Below are 25,102 nucleotides of genomic sequence, written 5' to 3'. Positions count from 1 at the left end.
CAGGCTAAGCAAGAATGAGACCCTGTCTCTACAAAAAAACAGAAGAAAAATTAGCTGGGCATGGTAGTAGATGCCTGCAGTCCAGCTATTCGGTAGGCTGAGGCAAGAGGATTGTTTCAGCCTAGGAGTTGGAGGTTGTACTGAGCTACGATGATGCCACTGGACTTTAGCCACACCCAGTTAACAGAGTGAGGCTCTGTCTCAAAACAAAACAAAACACTAAAACACCTGTATATATCAAGTACCCTCCCTATACACATGGTACAGAGAAACAGGGATGTGCAGAACAGTCATATCACTGAGACAGCAGGTTCTAGGTTCAAGTCTCAGCTGTCACCTGTCACTTTAGCATCCTCTGCCTCTGTTTCCCTATCTGTAACATGGCAACAAAAGCTAGGCTTTCTACTGGATTATGAGAAAACTAAATGAGATGATAGTACATTGGGTACTAGGGATGTGGTCACCACAATATAAAACAGTAGCTGTTTCTATTAATTACCTTCATTATGCCCAACAGAGGGCTGGGACTGGGTCTTCTCTGTGATATAGAATCCTGGCTCAGTCACTCCCGGAGCCTCAGTTTCTCATTCTATAGAATGGGAGTCCCAGCAGTGCAGCCACCCTCTGTGATTTCACCTAGTCACTAGTACAAGAGCTGCCACGGCTCAAACTCCATGTGCTAGATGAGGACCTGTAGCCAGGATCATAACTCCAGATGCAAACAGGGTAGTGTTTAATACAAGGAGGATCCCAGTGCCATCTCCAGGCACCAAAAACCAGAGTTTTGACACAAATGACTTGAAGGCACTGGTTTCCATTCAGCCTCAACCCATGCCCTGCAGGACCCTAGGGCACAGGCCCCAAGACCCCAGCCCACCCCCACCTCCAGAGCTGCAGTGGTGGATGAAGGTCCAAAATGTCCTGTGATGTGGAGGTTCATGGGTAGGGGTGTAGTGGGATGACCGCCAGGCTGCAGGGTATATGGCAGAGGGCTAGGAGACACTGGGGGGCAGGCGGGCAGCAGCAGTCTTCTCCACCACAAAGCCGTAGTTGTACTGAGGGGAAGGAGAGAGTGAGAATGAGGGAGGATCTAGGGTGACAGGAAGGCTGTTGGCAGGGTGGCCAAGGAATAGTGGGGACAGAGCAGGTCTTCAGCTTTGGGGAGGCAAGAGGTGTGTCTGATGGAAAAAGGGGACTAGGAAGAGACTGGCACAACCTGGTGGGGGGTGTCCCAGCATCCTCATTCACCCACCCACCCCCAACCCCTGCACCCACCTCCTCCTCAATGTCTGCCAGAGACTTGATGGTCAGGTCTCCAAAAGCAGAGAAGGTCTGGTGGGTAGAAGTAGGTCAGTCCTGGGCCCAGATCCCAGCATCTGGGGAACACCCCTTACTCCTTTGCCTTTAAGAAGCCTCTTCACCCTGGAATATTTGCCTCCTACTTCTTGTCAAAGCCTAGTAACATCTGGCTGCCCCTCCTGGTCCCCACATTCTGAGACTGAAGACCTTTCAGCTGCCACCTAAAGGTCTCACCCCTCTCATCCCCAACCCAGCGTGTGGCCCTCCATGCCATAGCACTGGATGTAGCAATGTCCCTGAGGACCCTGACTCACCAGGGGGCTGCAGCTCTTGCCCTCGAATCGGGGGTGCAGGGTGAAGGGAACACCATCCATGGCTGGAAAAAACATGCCAGGGAAGGAGGTGAGGCATAGAGGGCTTGAGGCTTTGCCCATCCACCTAGAGAAGCTCACCCTGGCTCTTCTCAGTCTTCACAGAACCCAGAGGTCGGGGTGGGGTGGGGAAAGGGGACATCTTCCTGGCTGTGCATTCTTAAGCCAGTCACGCCCCTCACCTCTGTGTGTCAGTTTCTTCATTCTGTGCTCACCTGAGATGCCATACAGGCTGGATGCCTCATAGATGGAGTCATTCCTTCTCAGGGTAGACGCCCGAGAGCCCAGCCTTGACAGCGTCCGCTCTGGTAAAGCACCCTTGCTGGTAAAGATGGGACAATCCAAGTCAGGCCTTATCCTCCCACCATGGTCACCCTCACTCTGGTGCCTGAGGGCTCACCTTGGCTGACTTGGTGGGTCCAGGGAAAGCCCCCGCATGTCCCGACTGAGACCTCGGGGCTTGGGCACTGGCTTCGGGGCCTTGGCCTTCTTGTACCAGATGGCAAAGCCACCCATATCCCTGGAACAGGACAGAAGATAAGAGGGATCCTGGTCCAATGTGCAGCTGGGGAAGGTATGGGACCCAGGCCTCTGAGCAACCTCTGTCTTTTGAGGGATTTTCCTTTCAGCATCTGAACTCCCACCCTAAGCAGCATACTAACCAACATTGCTGGGTGCTAATCACTGCTCTAGCCACCAACTCACTGACTCCTCATGACAACCCCACAAGATGGGTACATCCATCCCCATTACGTGTAGGATCTGAGGCACAGACAGGTGGTAGAAGGAACAGGAGGGCTCAGGTGAGTTCCTGAGGGACAGAGGAGTAAGATTGGGAGTTGGGAAGGCAGAGAAGGAAATCAGAGGCTGGGAGATGGCCCTACCCCACTCGTAAGTATCCAGGCACTGTTTTGGTCTTCCCACTCAGCCGGACATCAAACACAGCTGTGTCTGCAGCCCCCAGGGGTACCAGCTTCACACACATGCATTTCTTCTTAGACACAGAGGCCTCTGGAAGTGGAGGGAAGGGGAGTAAGACAGGGAAGCCGGACAGTGGTGGGAGTACCAAAAGATGGCTCTAGGATGATGCCTGCCAGGGCACTGTTTTAAGACCCAGGTGGATAGTGCTAGGGGAATGGTTAAATTATAAATGGTACAGACACAGAAGGGGATTCCAGGCAGCCTTTAGAAAACACTGGAGGAGGCTAATTTTTGTTGACATGAAGGAACACTCACAGAGTGGCTGGCTGTGAGATAGACCTGGATATACCCATGGCCTCAAACCTCCCCTTCCTTCAGTCCTCTAATCCAGGAGTTGGCCATCAGCACAAGGCATGTTTTGGTACAGCTCATGAACTAAGAATGTTTTTACATCTTTAAAAAAAGAGAGAGAGAGAATATGTAACAGACACCATCTGGCCTAAAATATTTATTACCTGGCCCTTTACATAAAAGTTTGTCAATTCCAGTATCAATGAGTATAGGCAGGATCAAATAAAACTGGCAAAAAAAAAGGGGTGGGATATTATATTCATGGCTAGGAGGATTGTACCAGGGCTGTGTGATCCAGGAGAGAAGGGGTGAGGCAGGGGCAAGGGTGAGACCTGAAAGAGGATAAGTAATCAGCTATGTAAAGAAGGAAAGGGTATTCCAGGGAGAGGAAACGGTGTGTGCAAAGGCCTGGATATGAGAAAGAGAACTGCGTAGTGGTTTTGCTTGGCCACGGTGTAAGGAGACAGTAACAGTAATAAAACAGGCCGCATCGACTGAACTGTGGATGACAGAGACTGTGCCAATCACACATTTTAATTCAGGACAGGGGACGTTGCCCCGCTCTCTTATATAATCGTCCTCCGCCAACTCTGTCATCACCCCGTGTGCTAGAGAGCAGCCGAAGCTCAGATAACTCGCGCCTGTCGTCTGTCCTCCCCTCTCCACCCTGCAAGGCCCTGGACAGTTCCCGTCCTTGACGCCGGCCTTACTGGAGTCCTGGGGGTCGCAGACCCGGGAGAAGCCTGGCGGGAGGGGGCTCTTGTCCACCACAATCTGGATATCGGCCACTATGTTCTCCTGAGGATTCTGGAGGAAGGGAGACACAGTGAGGGTCACCCAACAGCAGGGACGGCGCTCCTGGCACAGGGCTATGAGAATGGTCACGAGCACCGGCGAAACTTGTTGGTCCAAAGGTGAGCGCCCCTTACCTCCAGGCTGCCCAGAGGACAAAGGCACAGGAAGTAGCTAGATTTCTGCGCGAAGCTCTTGCCAAAGCTGGCGGGTGCCCCCTCGACGGTGCAAGAGATCTATTGGGAGGACGCGGGTCACTGCCAGGCTCTTACTCAGCCGCGGCAGCTTCTACCCCATTGAACCCCTGCCCCCCGACGCCGCTCACCGCGCTGAATCCCCGCGGCGGAGGCGCCGAGGCCGACGACCAGACGAGGCCCGCAAGGGGTACCGCGTCGGTGCCCGGCCCAGGATCCATCCTCCGAGCGGAGCGCCAAAGGCGACGGACGGGCTGGGACCTCTGAGCCGCCTCTCGACGGTAGCGCACCCGCAGGAGACAGAACTACAACTCCCAGGAAACCATGCGAGCACCAAAAAAAAAAAAAAAAAGACCGGGAAGCCCCTAGGCGCGTGCCCAAAAGCTATTGGCCAATGGCGTGGGTACGTGGAGTCATGCGCCACCGCGTGCGTCCGTGAGCGTCGTATACGGAAAAAGGTCTCTCAGCTTTTCCACGGTCCGGCAACTTCCGCCGGGAATGTCATACAGCACAGAGCCAAGGTGGTTCTCTGCGCTAGGACTACGTTTCCCAGAATTCCTTGGGGCCATCACGGCTGCTCTAAAGACAAGCTCGTTGTTTCCCGGAAAAATTGGGAGAAAAATATGAAAACCTCGCAATTGTAGCTATTGCAAGCCACCCAAAGCAAATCATCGTGGGATATGTAGCTAATAATTTAAATTGCGAAAAATATGGACCATTATAAGCCAGAAAATATTGGGTGTAATTTGAAGACTTGTTCACGGATACAGAAATGTTTAAACGTGAAATATAAAAAAACATTTGGTATGCCAACATGCTTTTACACCCTTCAAGGGGAAAATTAGGGAATGGAATATTATTTACTCTTCTGTATTTTCTAATTTTCGACAATAACATGGGTTGACTCACCACCTGTATTTGTACATGTGAGCTAACGATGTTTTTCACATTTGAAAATGGTTGGGAAAAATTTTTTAAAAATTTTAATGACATGTGAAAATTATATGAAATTCAAATGTTAATGTCCAAAATAAACATCCTAGAAAAGATGACCAGTATATAGAGGTGAACATATCGCAGGTTTCCTCTTAAAGTTCCCCATTATTAACAAGCTTTGAAAGACAGCATTCAGCCCTGGGCTGGTTAAGAAGCTGGGAAACAAGAAGGTGGCATTAACCGATCGTGGACCCAGGGAGATACAGGCAGTCGGTCCAGTATACCTGGGAACCAGTCTGTTGTTCAGAAGAGGGACAGACTATGCTGCCTGGAATCTAGACCAGGGAAAGAGGTGGAAAGAGCAAGGATGTCTGTGAGAGGTGGCCTTTCTAACAACCTACCTAACAGGAAAATAAACTATCAAACAGAAATTAAGAGAAAACTCTTTAATTTTTTTAAATTAAAACACCTGTGTGGGCAGCACCTGTGGCTCAGTGAGTAGGGCTCTGGCCCCATATACCAAGGGTGGTGGGTTTGAACCTGGCCGCGGCCAAACTGCAACAAAAAATAGCTGGGCATTGTGGCAGGCACCTGTAGTCCCAGCTACTCAGGAGGCTGAGGCAAGAGAATCACCTAAGCCCAGGAGTTGGAGATTGCTGTGAGCTGTGACGTCACAGTACTCTACTGAGGGCAATAAAGTGAGACTCTGTACCTTAAAAAAAAAGCAAACCTGTGGCCTAACTTGTTATCTCTAAAAATCCCTTTTCTCAGCCTTGACGACTCCTAAATGGACAGTAGGGGTGCATGAGTTCCCTGTTCCAACTCTCTGCCTCGTTCTCTCCAGCACCATTTCCAAAGGACTCAGGTAAGCGGAAAATGTTCTGTCTGCTGAAGCAGAGAGGAAAAAAAGCTGGTTTTACCCCTTAAAACACCAGCTGCCTCCAGGCACAGTGGCTCACACTTAGAATGCTAGCACTCTGGGGGGCTGAGGCAGGTGGATAGCTCGAGGTCAGGAATTTGAGACCAACAACAATTTTTCTACTAAAAACAACAATTTTTCTACTAAAAATAGAAAAATTAGCCTGCGTGGTGATGGTCACCTGTAGTCCTAGCTACTTGGGAGACGAAGGCAGGAGGATTGCTTGAGCTCAGGAGTTTGAGGTTACTGTGAGCTAGGCTGAAGCCATGGTACTCTAGCGCAGGTGACAGACTGAGACTCTGTTTCAAGAAAAAAAAAACAAAAAACAAAAAAACATCAGACACTTTTCACTTTTCCTCAACAACTGTCAAGCATTTTCTTTCTTCTTGCCATGGCATATCTCTCTCTCTCTCTAAAATAAATAAGCTTGGTACTTATTTCTATCCTAAATTTTGTCTGAGAATTCTTTCTCCAACTGTCCTGAGCACCTAGTAAATTTCCACCCTAACTTTTGGCAGCTCATGTAGGGAGGACAAACTGAGTTACATGGGGATTTCACTTTTCAGTGTCTTTTAAGAGGAGTCACGTCTCCGCCTCTGCACAAGGAGCTCATTTTTCTGCCCCTGTCTTACAACTACACCCTCCTCTGCTGCACAGCTGCCAGGACTTCATCTTAGTGCCCTCACTAGGAATTTGGTAAGTCTCCCGGGCTTTGGAAATGGTCACATACTCAAGAATGAGTTCGCAGCTCTGCAAAACCCTGTGCCAGTTTGCCACTCTGTGAGAGATGCATGGGGCAGTGCTTCCTAATCACCTCCTCCAGGCCACCCCCCAGATCCACGGATGCCTGGCTTTGGGGAAGCTCTTCTCTTCTGTTTCCTATCAGTCTGACTCAAACTCAGGGATACCCAGTGTGTGAACACCCAAACATCTAGTGGGTGTAGCCTCTCTCAGACTCCCAGTAGTTCAATATATGACCATTCCTATAGTCCTAATTACCATCATGGGCAATGTTCAATTGGCCCCACCTAAACACTCCCCATCAGGCTGTCTCCTTAAGAATTTGAAAACTTTGGAACTTTCTGACCTCCATCCCAGATGTTTAGTCTTCCACTGTAATACAGGCTGGCCACAATATAGGATAAATGACCAGGAGGTAGGGCCAGAGAATGGATCTCTAAATCGTGACAGCATCCTGCAACTTGAACTTTTCCATTCTGTAGACTCAGCAAGTGGTCTGAAGTTCCCTATAAAGGCTTTCTTTGAACTTGCTAAACATCCTATTCTCCATTCTACCTGTCGCAGCATGCTACTTTTCACTTCTACATCCCCCCCCCCTTTTAACTCCACAATCTTCACTATCCCCAGAGCCCCCTCTTTCTTCTCTGGCTCCACCTCTCTCTCCCAGCTGCACTCGCTCCCACAGCCCATTTCAAAACCCCTCTCCGCCTGTGCTGGAAGGCATTCTTGGAGCCCCGTCCCTTTCTTTATGTGAGATCTGTCTCAAATAGAAGCTAAACTGGGCAGCTTCTTGGCTGACCCCTCAAAGTTCTTTAAAGAGTTTGAAAATCTCATCCTTTCCTGTGATCTGTTGTGGAGAGATATCCATGTAATTTTCTTTACTTGTACTACTACGGAGGACAGAAGTCATGTTTGTTGGTCTAAGGCCAGTATGCACATGCTGTTGACTTCATGGTCGTCACAGAACAGGAACCAAATTGGGATTACCAACAGGAGTCTCCTCACAGGAGGTGGCAATACCATATGCCTTCTTTCCTCAGAAAGAGGAGGGCCACTGCTAAACTGTTATTTATGATAGAGTTAAAGAGGTTACTTAGAATGAGGATGAGAATCCAGCCCTTTTCATTTCACATCAGAGATTTTTGCCTCTTTAGCAAGGGTTCTCAACCTGTGGGTTGTGACCCCTTTGTAACAATGAAAATACATCCTACATATCAGGTATTTACATTACAATTCATAACAGTAGCAAAATTGTAGTTATGAAGTAGCAACGAAAATAATTTCATGGTTAGGGAGTCACCACAATATGAGGAACGGTATTAAAGGGTCGCAGCTTTAGGAAGCATTAGGAAGGTTGAGAACCACTGCTCTATACTAACTTAGATCCTGATGCAGGGAGAGAAAAACTATCCTGGCAATGCATTTCATCTCTCAGTTGGCCCCTGATAGCCAGCATAAACTCCAAAAACTTTAAAGGGCCTCAGAGTCCACAAGCAGAGTTTTTAGATCTGGCCTTCAAGGTCTTCAATAATCAAGATGAGAAGGGAGGAAAAGGAGAAAGAGACTGGCAAAGGGTCTTAGAACAGAAGGAAGCTTTTCAAATGGTGGTTACCACATAAGAGAAGATTTTCAGAGATGGAGATGCCCTAGTGGCTCCAGCAAGAAGATGTCAGGACCACACCCTACTCCAGAAACAAAACTTTGCTCTAACTGTCACCACCTGGGTCACTGGAGCAAGAAATACTCCAGGAGACCCCTTCTGGGAACATATCCTCACTGCAGAAAGAAGGGGCACAGGAAGTGAGGTTGACCTCTTCCTAAACTGGGAACTTGCACTGATGTTTCTAACCCCATGGACCCCCTTAGCCAGCACCTTCCATACCCATGGATCTTGTGAGATTGCCTCAGTGTGACTGACAGATCCTGACTTTGGACCCTGCTTCACTTCATAACATCAAATAGCTGAGAGCCTAGGTGATTCTCGGTCACAGGGAAGCAGGTCAGTTTTCTAGTTAACACTAAAGCCACTTGCTCTGCCCTTCCTGAACGTTTGGGACCTTTGTTTCCCTTTCCTATTTCCATCATTGGAGTTGAATATAAAATACAACCCCCCTGAGTACATCACAGCCCCGCTGCTCACTGGGAGAACAAGTGTTTGCTCATTCCTTTGACTGCTTCCCTGTTGCCCCACCCCTACTAGGAAAAATCTTAAGGTTAAGTTAGACACCTAACTTCTTTGACACTACAGCCTTCCTTTCTCAGGCTCTTAAAAAAGACTTAACATTTGGGGCGGCACCTGTGGCTCAAAGGAGTAGGGCACCAGCCTCATATGCCAGAGGTGGCAGCTTCAAACCCAGCCCCAGCCAAAAACTGCAAAAAAAAAAAAAAAAAAAAACAACACTTAACATTCTCACTAACTCTGAGTGTATGGGTGTACACACTGAAAATTCTCTCTCTACCATTTGGGCTTTTATGCCATTTGGACCTAAGACAGGCTGTTTACCATATTGATTGGTTAGAGATAAGATCCTTTTTTTTTGAGACAAAGTCTCACTTGGTCACTCTGGGTAGAGTGTCGCGGTATCCTAGCTCACAGCAACTCAAGTTCTTGGGCACAAGCGATGCTCTTGCCTCAGCCTCCCAAGTAGCTGGGGCTACAGGTGCCCAACACAATGCCTGGCTAGTTTTTTTAGTTTTAGTAGAGACAGGATCTTGCTCTTGCTCAGGCTGGTCTTGCACTCCTGAACTCAAGCAGTCTACCTACCTCAGCCTCCCAGAGTGCTAGAATTATAGGCACGAACTACCATGCTGGGTCTGAGATGAGATTCTTGAAAATTTTTTGGATACAATGTTCCTGTACTTATGTTTGAGACCTCTTAAATTTCTGTTCTTGTTCATATGTTTAAACTAATGAACAAAGTACTCAACAGTTCAGAACTTACAGTCAATCTGCCACACTAGATTAAAATGAAGAGTTCATTAAACTATTTTCTTTTTTCCCTGCTTTGAAGCTACAGTTGCTAAGTTACTCCTGTTGAGATAAAACTCCCTAATTCAAGGTCACTGAAAATAGCCAGTTCTGACAAAAATGTGAACATTAAAAACTCATTTAAAACTAAAAAAAAAAAAAAAAATGAGGCAAGAGACTCGCCTAATCCCGACAACTAGAGATTGCTGTGATCTGTGACGCAGAGGGCGACAAAGTAAGACTCTGTCTCTTAAAAAAAAAAAAAAGTTTAAAACTAAAAAAAATGCTGAAAAGGGTGTTTACAGTTTCCCTCTAACATGATTCCTGTCCTCTACTCTCACTTTTAAGACTGTGTGGTTTTGGCTCAGCACCCCCTTTAGCACAGTGGTTACAGTGCTGGTCACATGCACCAGGGCTGGCAGGTTTGACCCCATCCTGGACCTGCTAAACAACAATGACAGCTATAACAAAAAAATAGCCAGGCACTGTGGCAGATACCTGTAGTCCCAGCTACTTGAGAGGCTGAGGCAAGAGAGTCACTTAAGCCCAAGAGTTTGAGGTTGCTGTAAATTGTGATACCACAGCACTCTACCGAGGGTGACGTAGTGAGACTCCATCTCGATAAAAACAAACAACAAAAAAAAGACTGTGTATTTTCAACCCCTCTCCCTTGGTGACCTTCAATAAACTCAAGAGAAACAGCTCTACTTCCATCTCCAGCAGAAAGCAATTACAAAGAAGGTTTGAGACCTGGTAGCACCACTGGCTCAGTGAGTAGGGCACTGGCCCCATATACCGAGGGTGGTGGGTTCGAACCCAGCCCCGCCCAAATGCAACAAAAAAATAGCCAGGCATTATGGCGGACACCTGTAGTCCCAGCTACTCTGGAGGCAGAGGCAAGAGAATAGCCTAAGCCCAAGAGCTGGAGGTTGCTATGAGCAATACCACGGCACTCTACTGAGGGTGACAGAGTAAGACTCTGTCTCAAACCAAAAAAATAAAGGTATGAGACCTCCACCCAGTATTTCCCAGATGTTGAGTTCATTAACTAGAAATTTTAATTTTAACCAAAGAGAAAGGGAAAATGAAAAGTGGCCTTACTAACAATCTACCTAACACAGGAAAGAAACTAACAGAAAGAGGAAACTCTTTAATTGTGTTTAATTAAAACACCTGTGGCTTGTTATCGCTAAGAATTCATTTCCTCAGCCTTGAAGAGTCCTTGAAGGGATAGTAAGGGTGCATGAGCTCCCCACTTCTGCTCTCTGCCTCGGTTCTCGCCAGCATCAAATTCCAAAGACTCAGATAGCCCTGCTGCTTTTGTAATCTGGCTGCTGAAGGGGCGAGAGCATTTTTACCCTTTAAAACACCAGCCACTTTTCTTCAACTGCCCAACACTTTCTCTCTTCCTTCTTGCTGGGATGTCTCTCTCCCATCCGATAAGGACCACCGACTCAAATTAGAATTTCAAAAGGAGTCTTTTATTAACCACGGGGCTGTCTCAGCAAAGTCTAAAGGAGACTAAGTGAGAGAGCATTGAGGGGTCTGAAGTTGGGGTTTTTCTAGTCGGAAAGTTGGCAAAGGGCCAAACGGGTGGGCTGAAAGTTAGCAATTTTAGAAGCAAAAGGAAAGTTAGCAAAAGAAGCAAAAAGCCAGCCCACTCTTTTACAGAAGCGAACCTTGCAATTTAGCAGTTTAGCCCATAGGTAACATAAAGGGCAGTTAGATAACAATAAAGTAACATAATGCAGATCTAGCAACTAATGGTTAAAATAATTTCTCACAGCACTTAGCTCATTAACTCTTCTGATGACAGTTCTTGGCCCTTTCCTTCTTATCTTGTCCTGTTCCAGCCCAGCTAACACCCATGAGGCTTCTGGCACCCATCTCACCCTCTCTCTCCTATAAATAAACTTGTATTATTTGTTTTTGTTTTTGAGACAGAGCCTCAAGCTATCCCCCGGGTAGAGTGCTGTGGCATCACAGCTCATAGCAACCTCCAACTACTGGGCTCAAGCGAGTCTCTTGCCTCAGCCTCCCAAGTAGGTGGGATCACAGGTGCCTGCCACACTGCCCGGCTATTTTTTGGTTGCAGCCATCATTGTCATTTGGTGGGCCCGGGCTGGATTCACACCTGCCACCTTAGGTGTATGTGGCTGGCACCTTAGCCACTTGAGTCACAGGCGCCGAACCAACTTGTATTATTTGTATCCTGAACTTTGTGGATTCTTTCTCCAACCCATCTTGAGCACCTGGTATATTTCCACCCTAACGGTCTATGATGTATTGGGGAGAGAAGCACCTCTCAGAGCTCAGTGTAACAGCAGAGGCAGGGTACATTCTGGATTCCCCTTTAGGGAGAGCAAGAGCCAGGGAGACAGGCATCCCCTTGGACCCAGTAACTCCCCTTCTGAGAATTCAATCTAAGGAAAGAATGTGATCAAATCCAAAATGTATCGAATACAGGTAGGGAACCACCAGGTACTGCTTCCCACAGTCAAAAAGCCCAAAACACCCTGATTAAAGACCAGATGTGGGGACAGAACAAGTTAAGACATGTCAAAACCAAGTTAAGACAGCAAGGAAATTAGCTGCTGCTTAACTTTGCAGGTCTTTATAGCCTAATTATCATATTGGGAGGGAACTTATAAAAAAAGAGAAGGGAAGATTCCCAGTTTGGGGAATTCACCTCCCCTTTCGAAGAAATAACATGAATATTCTCCCTCCACTTGGCTTATGATTAAACCAGTGCTTAAATTAAAAAAACAAACAAGCAAACAAAAGGGCTGCTCTTCTCAGCAGGAAGAATTAGCCTCTACTCTGTACAGAAGATCTCTTCTATTTCCTAACTAAAACTTTCTTTCATTTTATGCTGTCAGCTCTCTCTGAAATTCTTTCTCACTCAAAGCCAAGGACCTACTAGGACTCTGAGTGACCGCCAGCGTTAGGAATTGCTTTCCTGTGTCAAAACAACAAGGACGAATTCTGAGGAGGTAGTTGGAATGTACCAAGTGCTGAACTAAGCACTTTTCATTGTATTGATTTACCTTGTAAAAGAAAATAAAAATAATATTAGGACCTTCCAAACTCATTATGCCAAAGGGAGTTAGGTCTGAAGACTGAGCCATGTAGTCCTGCTGTCCCTTTCCCAAATTCATGGCAGTCACTTCCTAATTTTGTGTTAAGTTATTGTAGCCAGACCCCTAAAAAAAGAAAAAAAGTTTGTGATGACTGCCATCACAAACTGTCCATAAGCAAATGCTTTGTTTAGCCCCTAAACCTTTCAAGACATACATTCTCCCATAAACAAAGAGATGTCAATTCTAACCTCAGGTCTACAACCTAAGTCTGACCATTTTGGAACTAAAGTCTATTAAATTTCACAATGGAAATGCTGATTACAATCTTTCCCAGGAACAGAACAAAGACTGGACCCCTCAGTCACCCCTCTACCACACTCTGAGACATCTACATAGTTGATCTTTACTCCTTCTTCAAATGTTTACCTTATTTTGTATACAGCATAATTTCATTGGGCACTTACTAAAATCATGAGAATATAACGGTTTCTCTCTCCACCTACCCCCTTTACCTGCCTGTATTCTCCCTGTTAAGGAAATGTATAAATACTGAGCTTTCTGAAACCTATCTTGGAGGCCACAGACAACTCTGTGACATGTGTTTTCCTAGTCATGCCCTCAAACTCTGGCTTAATAAACCTCATTTCTCATCTCAGGCTCATTATGGTTGACATTCTGATCATAACAACTAGGGAAGGAGCCGTTATGACATCCATGCTATAAGAAAGTAAAGGCACACAGGATGAAGGAGTGAAGGAGCTGGTCCACAACCGAGATGAAAGTTAAGCCCAGGCCTGACTCCAAACCTGCTCTTGAGCCCCTCCCCCACACCAGGGGGGCTTGTCATGCTCAGCAGCATTGTTGAAGCCTGGGGCTGGATCTTTTTTTTTTTTTTTGCAGTTTTTGGCCCCAGGTCGGGTTTGAATCCAACACTCCGGTATATGGGACCAGTGCCCTACTCCTTGAGCCACAAGCATCGCCCAACGGGTGGATCATTTTTCTGTACAATGTCATTCTGTGCACTACAGAGGATTGAGCAGCATCCATGACCTGCCCCCCCCAAATGCCAGGAGTACCCCCCTCCAGTTGTGACAACAAAAATGTTCCCCAGTGCAGAATCGCCCCTGGGTGAGCACCCCTGAGCATGGAGGCATGGAGACATGCTGGGAGCCACACCTCGGTATCCTAAAGCAAGGCCAATATATACTCCAGTGTAATGAACAGAAATAAAATGTTGGGTGACAAGGGTAGGCTTGTGGATAACCATTGCTCCTTTTAAAGATGTTTTTCTTTAGTGACCCAACATTATCCTCTTAATATTAACCACAAAAAGAAAAAAACCCGTATTCATGTGTTCCCTGTGTTACCAGCTACTGTTAACCTAAATGGCAATTTCATGCAGGGCACCGCTGGTTAGGCCAGATGAGCCTACGTGCTGACATCTAGAGGTGGTTTACTCACTTCCAAAGCCTACCATCATAGATAAGTTGGGGAACTGGACTCCATAGTACTGGGCAAGGACCCAGGGCGCTTTGTGCACCCGGTGAAGTGTTGACTAACTAAAAATTTAGTCTGAAGTGAAAATGCTTTGAAGATACAACCACTTTAAGACAGGAAGATACTGTGTAACCTTATAACCTTTGAGGAGGAATCTGAGGTATACTGTGATAAATAATAACATTACTGTTGATTACTTTCACTGTGAGAATAAAAAGTAGCAAAGGGGAACAGGAGGGCAGAACTGTTGTGGGGCTAGACAGACCACCCACTCAGATCAGAAGTTTCCCAATGGAGTCTTTATTAGCCAGCTGGTGGCTGTCTCCACAGTCCCAGAAAGGAGACCATGCAAGAGCAGCCCCAACCCAAGTTTGTACAGGGTATTTATGGGGAGGCTAACGCAAGCAAGCTACTGGATACCTTGGCCACATAGAGAGATGGTCAGTGCAGTCTGCATGCTTCCTTCTGTCCTTCCCCATGTTCCAGCTCCTCCTGGGCATCTACCCTGGGTGTCCCTCAAACCCTTCGGGTTCAACACAACTTAAATGAAGCCAACTATCTTTTCTCAAAATAGGCCCTTCACTCCATGGCTGTGTTTCCAGGTTATCTGCCCATCCACCTGCCCTGACCCACAATCCATTGAGCTTGTACTGATACCGAAGCACTTTACTTGCATCTCCTCACTGGTCCCTACTGGAGAGGCTGATTCTGTATTGTCCCACTTTACAAATGAGGAAGCAAGGTCAGGGAGTTCACTTGGGTGGCAGGTGCACAGACTCTGGAAGTGGAAGTAGATTCCTGGCTGGGAGAGCACCCTGGTGGCCAAATTGGGATCTGCAGCCTGGGATATATTGGCCTACTCTCTCTCCCAGCTTCCAACCAGGCTCCAATCCCACCCCTGGCTCGCACACATTCCTTGGCTCCCATGGTCCCCTACTAGGTCACCACAGAGACACCTTCAACACAAAACCCAGTCTCTTGGGTCATACTCAGGCCTTGCCTCCAGCCCACCACTCAACCTTGCAACCTCAGTTTCCCCAGCTAAGCACTGGACCAATGATGATGGTCTCTGCCTCTTCAAGTCATGGTACAGAGGAACACAAAGCTGGCATGCATTTACACACAGGAGCGGGGTAGGGATTTGAGATGTGCTGTCCCAGACCGTCCCCCCTTCCCTCTCACTGGATCCAAGATCTGCTAGGAAGGACCTGAGGCCATAAACTAGAGAGTGAACAAAACTCAGTTCTCTCCTGGAAACTGAAACTGAAAGCCTAACACTTCTCTGACTGTCTGCAAGGGGACTTCCTGGAAATTGCTATTGGTCAGAATGGCTCGCATACTAATAAGAGGGTGGCCCTAGAAGATTCCAGTGATCTCCCTTAACTCCAGTCCAAAATCCAGCTAGGGGTAAATCTAGATGGCACCAACTTTCTACCACTATTACCCAGTGCCCATGGATGAATATTGTAAGGGAGATGGAGGACAGGGACAGAAGCGCTCCTGTTCGTGGATGACGGTAGTTTTCGTAATAATCATAGCGATTTTGTCTGTGCTTCTGATCATCTTCATTGTCAAGAGCAAGGCCTGCTGGGATAGCTACCAGGTGGAGATGAAGTATTACAATGTCACCCAGACCGTGGCCTATGAGGACTTCCTGAAGAACTGTAACTGCACTGTGGTAAGCCACCATAACGCCTTCAGAAGACCTAGTGCTGGGGGGCGGGGGGGAGGCCTAGAAACTTCCTCAGAAATCTGCAGCAGGGTCTGGGGGAGACAAGGGAAGCCTGAAAACTGTTCCTGGGCCCCCAAATCAGGGAGTCTTAGTCTCCCCACCAGGGTTTGGGGATCTCTAAGCTTACTCCAAGGTGCTGGAAGTGGGAGAGGCCTTAAAACCCAGGAGCACCCAAATCAGGGACTTCCATACCCCCACTAGGGATTGGGGAAACCTCCAGACTCTTTCCAGAGCACTGGTGTGGGGGAACCTGAACTCCTCATGGGCATCAGTGTTGGGGAAGTGGAAATCCCTATTAGGGGTTAAATGGGGACCTCTCCAGGTCCTGAAGAAGAGGCTCTTGAAATTTCCACTGCATCCCAGAGAGACTGAAATATTCACCTGGAGGTTGGGCGTGGTGGCTCACGCCTGTAATCCCAGCACTTGGGAGGCTCAGGCAGGTGGATTGCCTGAGCTCACAGGTTTGAGACCAGCCTGAGCCAGATCCAGACCCCCCTGTCTAAAAATAGCCAGGCTTTGTGGTGGGTACCTGCGGTCTCAGCTACTTGGGAGGCTGAGGCAAGATTATCACTTAAGCCCAGGAGTTTGCGGTTGCTGTGAGCTGTGATACCATAGCACTCTACGGAGGGTAGCATAGTGAGACTCTGTCTCAAAAAAAAAATAGCAGTATTGAGAGAGGATACCCGAGAAGGGTGAGGTCTAAGAGAACAGGTCTTTTCAAGGAGACCACAAGGATACACCTGCAGGGTCTTCTCCATGGTGACTCAGCTCTTGGGAATTTGTAACTGGGAAATTTCCAAGTTCTATGAAATCCTGTAGTTCTATAGGGGCTGGAATAGCATCCTGCTTAATTCAAACTGGCCAATGAGAGGGGTACCTGTGGGGTAGAACTTTCTGATTGTCAATAAAAAGGGAAAGACCAAGCCAGTCAGAGAGCATGGCCATTTGGAAATCTATGCCATAAGCTCCTGGCTGGTGAATAAAGCCCTTCCTTTTACAAACGTGGTGTTTGGGTGCTCTTTCTCTCCCTTGGGCCTCATCTTCCTGCAACAATATTCCACTGTGTCCTGATGTGGGGGACCTTGAAGCTCTCACTGGACATAATTTGGGCAAGGAAGTCCTCCTGTGCTCTGACTTCAGGATCTCTCTAAATTTTCTTGGGCCATTGCCTGGAGAATCTGGAAGTTTCTCCTGGAGTTTGGGTATGGAAGGCCTTCAAATTTCCATGGGGAGTCCTCAAAATTCCCATTTTGAAGACCATATGATTATTGGTGGGCCTGGGAGGGTGTTTGGTTGTGGCCACTCTTTGAGGTCCCCAGGGCCTGGGAAGTGGTCTAGTCCCAGAGCCAGAACCTCAGTTTCTGACCCTGTGCTATGTCCTAGGAAATCCTGGAGATGGTGAAAACTCAGTGCCTGGGGAAAGTGCAGGAGCTTAAGGGTAAGAAAGGAAGAAGGGAGGGGGCTGTGGAGTGATGGGTCAGGTATTGAAAGGGGGAGGAGAGCAATGATGCAGGACTGTGGGTGGGGACTTTTGTACCAGTGTGGGGCCCAAGCAGGGCCTTGGTCACATGCTGACATGCCCTGTTTCCATCCTGCTTGCAGAAGAGATCAATAGATTGAACTTGACGCTGCAGGACACTCAAGCGGAAGTGGACCAGCTGAAGTCAGAGATACTCCCCTACACCGAGATAACCCCCCTACACCACACCCTTCCCACTCCCCAACCCCACCTGTCTACTTTAAGACCCAGGACCCCCTTTGCCCTGCAAAATTCCTATTGTTCCAGGGGTTAAATCTTTAGTTCCCACAAAGGAACAACCTTATCCCTAGGGTCACACAGCCAAGGGTGCCAGCTGCCCATTCCCCTCCCTAGTGACTGGGATGGGGGTGGGGGTGGGGGTGGGATGAACTTATGGTGAGACTATCATGTGCCATGCCCAGCGGCTGCCTGATTTGCCCCCATCTCTACCCCAGAAAAGAAAATGAACACTTAAGATTGATCAAGTCCAAGGACAACTATGAGTCAAACTCGGGCATCTCCATGAAACCAGGCCCACTCCTGCTCCTGGTCCTCGGGGCTCTGCTGCTCTGAGGTCCCCAGGAAATCAGCCAGTGAGGACGGTGAGGCCCTGGGGGTGGGGACAGAAATGCTGGGGAGGGGTGGCAGGGAGTCAGGGACTCTGAGGTGTCTGGGCAAGAAGGAAGAGAGGTCTGGAGGAAAGGGAAGGAGCCCAGTGAGGAAGGAAGTGGGCACTAGAGTGAGGCGAGTCTTGCACGGGGTGGGATTTGTGCTCAGACACAGCTTGTAATATGGAGGGGCTTGAGAAAGACATCCTTCTTATCTTACCTTGTCTTAACATAGGTGCATCCTGGATGGTCCAGCTCCTGCTATGCTTTCTGCTTTGAAGTTCCTTGGATCTGGCCAGCTCTGAGGGGATCTTGGGAGCAACATGGTTAGGGGGGAGGTCTGGGTAGCAGTGCATGGAGAGGGAGGTATCTCTGGAGTGGGCTTGAGGATGGGGAAGCAGCTAAGTTGTGAGCTTGGTAAGGACTGAGTCCCTCTTTCTTCTCCACTCTCCTGGGTGTGGGCATGGAGGGGTGAAGGTGGGGTGGTACCTGCTGTTTGCTTGTGGGGACTGGGGTCTTTGAGCTCCAAAAAATAAACACCCCTCTTGGGGAACACATCTTACTCTCAAGTTCCTGGGACTGTCATTGTATCACCCCCAGGCATATGGCATAGGTTGACACCTTCACCTAGCCCTCCCCACTCCAGAATGCTTTCAGGTAGAGCCCAGGAGGTTTGAGCAGGTACCACCCCATTGCCTCCCTGGCCCTTTTCTCTGCTACAGTCATTGCCAAGACTCTGCACTCTCTGCACACTCACTGTTTCCTGAGAATTGTATTCTTACCTCCTCCTTAAGTTCTCTGTGCTTGGTAACCGGGACTGTAATGAGGGTAACCTTATCCTGTTCCTCTGCTACCTGCAGAAAGTTCTGGGTTTAAGTCATGTGGATTTAAACCAGTATCAGCGCAAACAGGCGCGGTGTGCACACACACACAGAAGCCAGGCCTTCGTCAGAATGTTCCCCTCACCTCCATCCCCCAAATGCTCATTTATCTTGCAAGTACCCCAGTGTGGAAACACCTCCTCCAGAGAATCTTTCTTTTTTTTTTTTTTTGAGACGGAGCCTCAAGCTATCCCCCTGGGTAGAGTGCTATGGCATCACAGCTCACAGCAACCTCCAACTCCTGGGCTCAAGCAAGTCTCCTGCCTCAGCCTCCCAAGTAGCTGGGACTACAGGCGCCCGCCACAACGCCTGGCCATTTTTTGGTTGCAGCCGTCATTGTTGTTTGGCAGGCCCGGGCTGGGGATTCGAACCTGCCACCTTAGGTGTATGTGGCTGGCGCCTTAGCCGTTTGAGCCACAGGCGCCGAGCCAGAATCTTTCTTTTTTGTCAAAATCGAGGGCTACAATCCTGATAGACTATTCACCCACTTTTGGGTCTTCTCAGGCCCCATTGTCATTTCTGTTATCTTCCTTCCCCCACATTCTCCTGGAATCCTGACTATAGTCTATGGAATTTCCTGTTTCGTGACTGAGCTTCAAGTCCTACAGTCCCTGGCCCAGATAGTCAGTGGAATGTAAAAAGCCTCTCCTTCCATGGCTTCTGCTGTTCTCCTGGGATGAGGAAAGATAACCCCAGATACCATCCCTGTCACACCTCCCCCCAGCCCTTTTCTTTCCTCATTTCTTCTTACTCGTCACACTCCACCTCCCCTGATTTTTTTTTTCTTTCTGAGACAGTGGCATCACAGCTCACAGCAACCTCTAACTCTTGGGCTTAAGTGATTCTCTTGCCTCAGCCTCCCAAGTAGCTGGGACCACAGGTGCCTGCCACAATGCCCAGCTATTTTTTTGTTGCAGTTGTTTAGCAGGCTCGGGCTGGGTTCGAACCTGCCAGTCCTGGTGTATGTGGCTGGCTCCCTAACCACTGAGCTACGGGCACCAAGTCCACCTTCCCTGATTTTTAAAATTATTTTATATATTTTTTGTTTTTTGTTTTTGTTTTTGTTTTTTAGAGACAGGATCTCACTATGTTATCCAGGCTAGTTTTGAACTCCTGGCCTCAAGTAATCCTCTCCCCTCAGCCTCCCAAAGTGCTGGGATTATAGGCATGAGCCACCAGGCCCAGCCTTCCCTGATTTTTTTTTTTTTTTTTTTTTGTCTGTGTATGGACATTGCCAAGCTCCTTCCTACCTCATGGTTTTTGGCTGAGCTCTACCAGCTGCCTGGAGCACCCCTTCCTCACTCTCAAGGTCTAGGGCAGGGCAAAGCCTCAGCAATGTTGTCGGTTTGGGTCATTCTCTGGAATGGGGACCATCCTGTGCACTGTAGTGTGTTGGGCCACATCCCTGTCGTCCACCCACTATATGCCAGTAGCACCCCCACCTCCAGGTTGTGACAATTAAAAATGGCCCTCACTTCTGTGTCCCTGGCTTGTTGGAGGGCTAGCCACTTTACAATTATGAAGTATTTAGATCCCACCAACAGACCCATCTAGGTGAAGAAACAGGTCTAGGGAAGTTACTGGACTCACTCAGGGTTTGGAAGCTGGTCAGGCGATTAACCCTCCATGTTCAGCGGGTTTCCTTTTGCCCAGGTAACAAAAACTCCCCCAAAGCGAACTCAGTCTCCTCTTGCTCCTTCCTCTACTCCCTCACCTATCCTGGACTGTGTTTTGATGATTAGACAGATTAGCCCAATATGATGGATTGAATCCCTAAACCCTCAGACAATGGCTTGGGTATAAACTTATCTACTTCTTAAAAATCCCCTTCTTTCTTCCTGCTTTTTCCTTTTCTGGTGACACATGACTCCAAGGCTGTGACCCACCCAGTGATTGAGGAGCTGAAGGCTAGGCTTGGGGGATTTGCAGGCCCCAGTGGGTTCCAGCCCCAGCAGGAGTATGGCAGTGACTAGTGGCCAGCTGCTGTGTCACCCTTGCCTGCAACTCGAGCTCTCTGGGCTCTGTTTCTTCATCTTCAGTGGGGGGACACGGCACAGAGTCAGTCACCCTCAACTCACATTTAGTGCATACCTACTATGTGCCAGGTATGTGCAGTCACCAAGAACACAACAGACGTAGACTTTGCTTTCTCGGGGGCTCAGAAACCAATACCCCCAAATATGGCACTTTGTCAAGAAGCCTTAAGGTCTCTGAGACCTCTTGTCTTCTTGTTTCTCAATTCTCTGCCTCTCCCAAAACCCAGGATGAAGTTCTCTAAAATTCCTTTATCTGTGAGCCTAAAACAATAATTCAGGACCCAGTTAAAAGAGTTTATTCAAGGGTGAAATGTGAGGGTGGCTGTCTTCTAAGACACGTGAACACCAAAGTTTGAGAGACCAGCCTGAGCAAGAACGAGACCCCTAAGCCTGGTGCAATGGCTCTCAGCTGTAATCCTAGTACTTTGGGAGGCTGAGTTGGGTGGATTGCTTGAGGTCACAAGTGCAAGAACAGCCTGAGCAAGAGCAAGAACAGGTCTCTAATAAAAGTAGAAAAACTAGCCAGGCCTTGTGGAAGGCTGAGGCAAGAGGACTGCTTGAGCCTAGGAGTCTGAGGTTGCTGTGAACTAGGACAGCTTGGCACTCTACCCAGGGAGAGAGAGAGAGGGAGAGAAGAGTGGCCAGGGAGAGAATATGGGGGTTTGGATTCTAAGAGGGAAGGGAAGCGGCGGGGGGGGGGGGGTACAGAGAGAGGGGGAGAAAAGAGGAGAGAGAGAGAATATGGGGGACTAGATACTGAGAGGGAAGAGAAGCAGAGAGAGAAGGGAGGAGAGGGGAGAGAATAGGGGATTGGATCCTGAATGGGGAGGGAAGCCCTGGAGCCTGGAACAGTGTAAACAGGTCTAGGTCCCTTTCGCGTTGTAAGTTCGCCCCCTGGTGGCCCAATGGAGAATGGGCGAGGAGATGGGGTCGATCCATCCTTGGGTCTACCCTCTGGCCTTCAGCCTAAGCCAGGCTGACCTTAGGCAGTCGAGCGCTCTTCCATCTCCCATTAGCTTCGGTTTTCCCGACAACATAACCCCAAACCGGGCGGCTCCTGTGGCTCTTTGAGTAGGACACTGGCCCCATATACCAAGGGTGGCGAGTTCAAACCCGCCCCTGACTAAACTGCAACAAAAAATAGCTGGGCATTGTGGCGGGCACCTGTAGTCCCAGCTACTCAGGAGGCTGAGGCAAGAGAATCGCCTAAGCCCTAGAGCTGGAGGTTGCTATGAGCTGTGACGCGACAGCACTCTACCCAGGGCGACAAAGTGAAACTGTCTCGGAAAAAACAAACAAACATAACCCCAAACCCTCGCCGCCAAGTACCCCCTTTTGCAGATGTGATCCTTGGTACTTTGGCTGGATGTGCTCACCTGAGTCATTTCAAGCCTTGCCCAGCAAGAGTTACTACTTTCCCCATTTCACAGAGGGGGAAACTGAGGCCCAGGGGGAGGCATGCAGAAGCAGGATTGGAATCTGGGACCCTCAGTCCTTTCTTGGGCTGAGGAAGATGGGCCGGCCCCTGGAGGGGGTCCAACCCCTCCCAACGGACACGGGAAGCCATGGCTGGGCGGGGCGGAATCGTGGGTGTCCCTGGCGCCCCAAGGTGCCAATTAAATGTTCGTGGCCATCTGGGGTCAGAGCTGTGGACCACGGCATGGCCGAGCCGGAGACAGAGCCGGGCCCAGAGCCCGGGCGTGCATGGCGGGTGCTTGCCCTGTGTGGGGCTGCAGTGTTCCTGGCAGCAGCCGCTGCTGGCGGGGCCCTGGTGGCCTGGAATCTGGCTGCCTCTGCTTCCCGGGGCCCTCGCTGCCCGGAGCCAGGGGCCAATGTCACAGCACCACCTGAGGACTTGCTGGCTGAGGTTGAGGATCTGCGGCGTCAGTTGGCAGAGGCTGCCCAGCGCGAGGAAGCCCTGGCCAGGCAGCTGGACCAAGCCAATGGTGTCCGTTTTGAGTTGGAGAAGGCACTAAAGGCCTGTGAGGGCCGCCAGGTAGGTGGGCAGGGTGGGCAGCTGGGAAATCCAGAGTGTTGGAGGAGAGAGACTGCACACACATCCCCAGGGTTTCCTCCGTGTATCTCAGTTTCCCTAATTCCTTAAACTGAGGGAGGCAATTGAGAATAGCACTACAATGCCTTTCAACTCTTAAAGTAACAGTTCACCATTGAGTCTATCTTCTGATCCAGAAGGCTTTATTGTACTTTGCTGTTTGCCAGGGTAAATGGTGGCTGGAGAAACCCCAGACCCCTGAGCTCACCTAGGGAGGCCCTGTGCTAACCCTTCCTTATGTGTACACTCACACACCCCCACCAGCCAGTTTCCAGCTGCCCTATTTTAAGAGAGGGACACTCATGTCACCTGTAATTAGGCGGCTAAAGTTGGGTTTTGGAGGAGGTATCTGCTAAGGCTTCCCTTTTCCTCTGGCCACCTCCCCTCAGACTTTATCTTAACCCTTCCCAGCCTGAGCCTCTCAGAAGAACCATCCTCAAAATCTCAACCATTTACATTTATTGAATGATTATTGTGCAGCATATGGATTTTAAAAATAAAAATGGAATGGACCTTTGCTCCCTTTTTCTGCCTGCCTAAGAGAAGGAACTGAGGAACTGAAGGAACTTGAGATTAAGAACATCCTATCCTGGGCTCAGCACCTGTAGCTCAAGAGACTAGGGCACCAGCCACACACACCAGAGCTGGCTGGTTCGAATCCAGCCCAAGCCTGCCAAACAACAATGACAACTACAACCAAAAAATGGCCAGGCGTTGTCGTGGCACCTGCAGCCTCAGCTGCTTGAGAGGCTGAGGCAAGAGAATCGCTTAAGCCCAGGAGTTTGATGTTGTTGTGAGCTGTGACAACACAGCACTCTACCCAGGGTGACAGCTTGAGACTCTGTCTCAAAAAGAGAGAGAGAGAGAGAACATCCCATCCTGGCCAGGCACAGTGGCTCACACCTATAATCCTAGCATTCTGGGAGGCTAAGGATGGAGGATCACATCAGCTTAAGAGTTCAAGAGCATCCTGAACAAGACTAAGACCCCACTTCTACTAAAAATAGAAAAAACTAGCCAGACATTGTGGCAGTTGCCTTTAGTCCCAGATATTCAGGAGGCTGAGGTAGGAGGATCGCTTGAGCCCAGGAGTTTGAGGTTGTCATGAGCTAGGCTGACAGCACAGCGTACAAGCCAGGGTAATAGAGTGAGACAGAGTGAGCCAGGGCAAAAGAGAGAAAAAAATCCTGGGTGGAGCCTGTGGCTCAAAGGAGTAAGTTGCCAGCCCCACATGCCGGAGGTGGTGGGTTCAAACCCAGCCCCCACCAAAAACCGCAAAAAAAAAAAAAAAAAAATCCTAACCTGAGTTCACATTCTGGTTCTGTCTCTTGCTGGAAGATGCGCTGAGGAGGCCAAACCAGTTGTTTTGCAGACCACCCGTCAGAAGTAACTGACACATACCCCAGAAACTCAATCATTGTCAACCATCAAATTTGCCTGTTGGTTTGAAACCCCACTGAGCAAGTCCTAGATTGAGATGGAATTGAAACCGATATCTGATCCTCAAGTTAAGCCATATCCACTTTCTTGTGGCTTAGGGGTGGGGCCAGTGGACCTGAGCATAGACCTCCTTCCAAGCAGGCAGCTTTCATAAGTCAGTACCCCAGACTTAGAGGACACTTATGTTTTTTACAACTACAAGGCCCCAAAGGACATTCCAAACATAGCTCCAGGGGCAGGGTCTCCACTGTCTTCACACTGTCCCCCAGAAATGGCAGGCCAATACACTTCTCCCCTCCTCTCCACAGAACCGGCTTCAGACTCAAATAATGGCACTGAAGATTGAGATGGAAGAAGCCAAGGCACAGGGAACCCAGATGGGGGCAGAGAATGGGGCGCTGACAGGTGCGTTGGAGTACAAAGGGATGGTCGGGGACAGAGTTGGGAGAAGCCTAGAAGGATTCCAGATAAGCAAATGAAAAGCACTGGTGCAAATGAAATGCGACTTAATGCGAAAACTTATGAAAGGAATGCAAATAATTTGTGGAGGCCATGCAAATGTCAAAAACAATGCAAATGCAACAAAACATACAAACATCTTGTAAATGACTCACAGAAGCAATGCAAATCTATGAAAAGCTAAGCAAATGAGACGTGAAAACCATGCACATGGCACACAAATTTAATACATATAAAATTCATATAACGGCTCGGCGCCTATAGCTCAACCGGCTAAGGCGCCAGCCACGTACACCTAAGGTGGC

At 48.8% G+C, this 25,102-nt stretch overlaps 3 protein-coding genes and 1 long non-coding RNA gene across 4 annotated transcripts in view; 3 read left to right on the top strand and 1 right to left on the bottom strand.

The window, feature by feature from the left end:
• Positions 1-710: 710 nt before the first annotated feature.
• On the bottom strand, positions 711-4,379 carry MVB12A (multivesicular body subunit 12A). The gene is made up of 9 exons (XM_003796546.3): positions 4,060-4,379; positions 3,872-3,970; positions 3,653-3,749; positions 2,555-2,681; positions 2,071-2,190; positions 1,886-1,992; positions 1,614-1,675; positions 1,276-1,332; positions 711-1,055 (listed from the first exon to the last, which is right to left on the bottom strand). Exons 1-9 carry the CDS (start codon positions 4,147-4,149, stop codon positions 993-995), a joined length of 822 nt encoding a protein of 273 aa, XP_003796594.1. The 5' UTR covers positions 4,150-4,379; the 3' UTR covers positions 711-992.
• Positions 3,067-6,860, top strand: LOC111727427. The gene is made up of 3 exons (XR_002774984.1): positions 3,067-3,856; positions 5,636-5,729; positions 6,350-6,860. It is a non-coding gene; the product is annotated as an uncharacterized LOC111727427 (long non-coding RNA).
• Positions 6,861-15,434: 8,574 nt separating this feature from the next.
• LOC105887691 (bone marrow stromal antigen 2-like) lies at positions 15,435-18,490 on the top strand. Its single transcript, XM_012809411.2, has 5 exons — positions 15,435-15,747; positions 17,185-17,239; positions 17,404-17,464; positions 17,776-17,922; positions 18,164-18,490. Exons 1-4 carry the CDS (start codon positions 15,487-15,489, stop codon positions 17,891-17,893), a joined length of 495 nt encoding a protein of 164 aa, XP_012664865.1. The 5' UTR covers positions 15,435-15,486; the 3' UTR covers positions 17,894-17,922; positions 18,164-18,490.
• A 4,015-nt stretch (positions 18,491-22,505) lies between these two features.
• The window catches only part of LOC111727421 (coiled-coil domain-containing protein 194), a 4,670-nt gene continuing 2,073 nt past the window's right edge, over positions 22,506-25,102 (top strand). The window contains exons 1-2 of the mRNA XM_023517161.1: positions 22,506-22,841; positions 24,647-24,743. Of these exons, the coding sequence (XP_023372929.1) occupies positions 22,506-22,841; positions 24,647-24,743 (433 nt within the window). The remainder of the gene's footprint in view (positions 22,842-24,646; positions 24,744-25,102) is intronic.

Source organism: Otolemur garnettii, unplaced genomic scaffold (genome assembly GCF_000181295.1).
Source record: "Otolemur garnettii isolate 467f Iridium unplaced genomic scaffold, OtoGar3 scaffold00105, whole genome shotgun sequence".
Lineage (NCBI taxonomy): Eukaryota > Metazoa > Chordata > Mammalia > Primates > Galagidae > Otolemur > Otolemur garnettii.
This window is presented reverse-complemented; position numbering and strand designations above follow the sequence as displayed.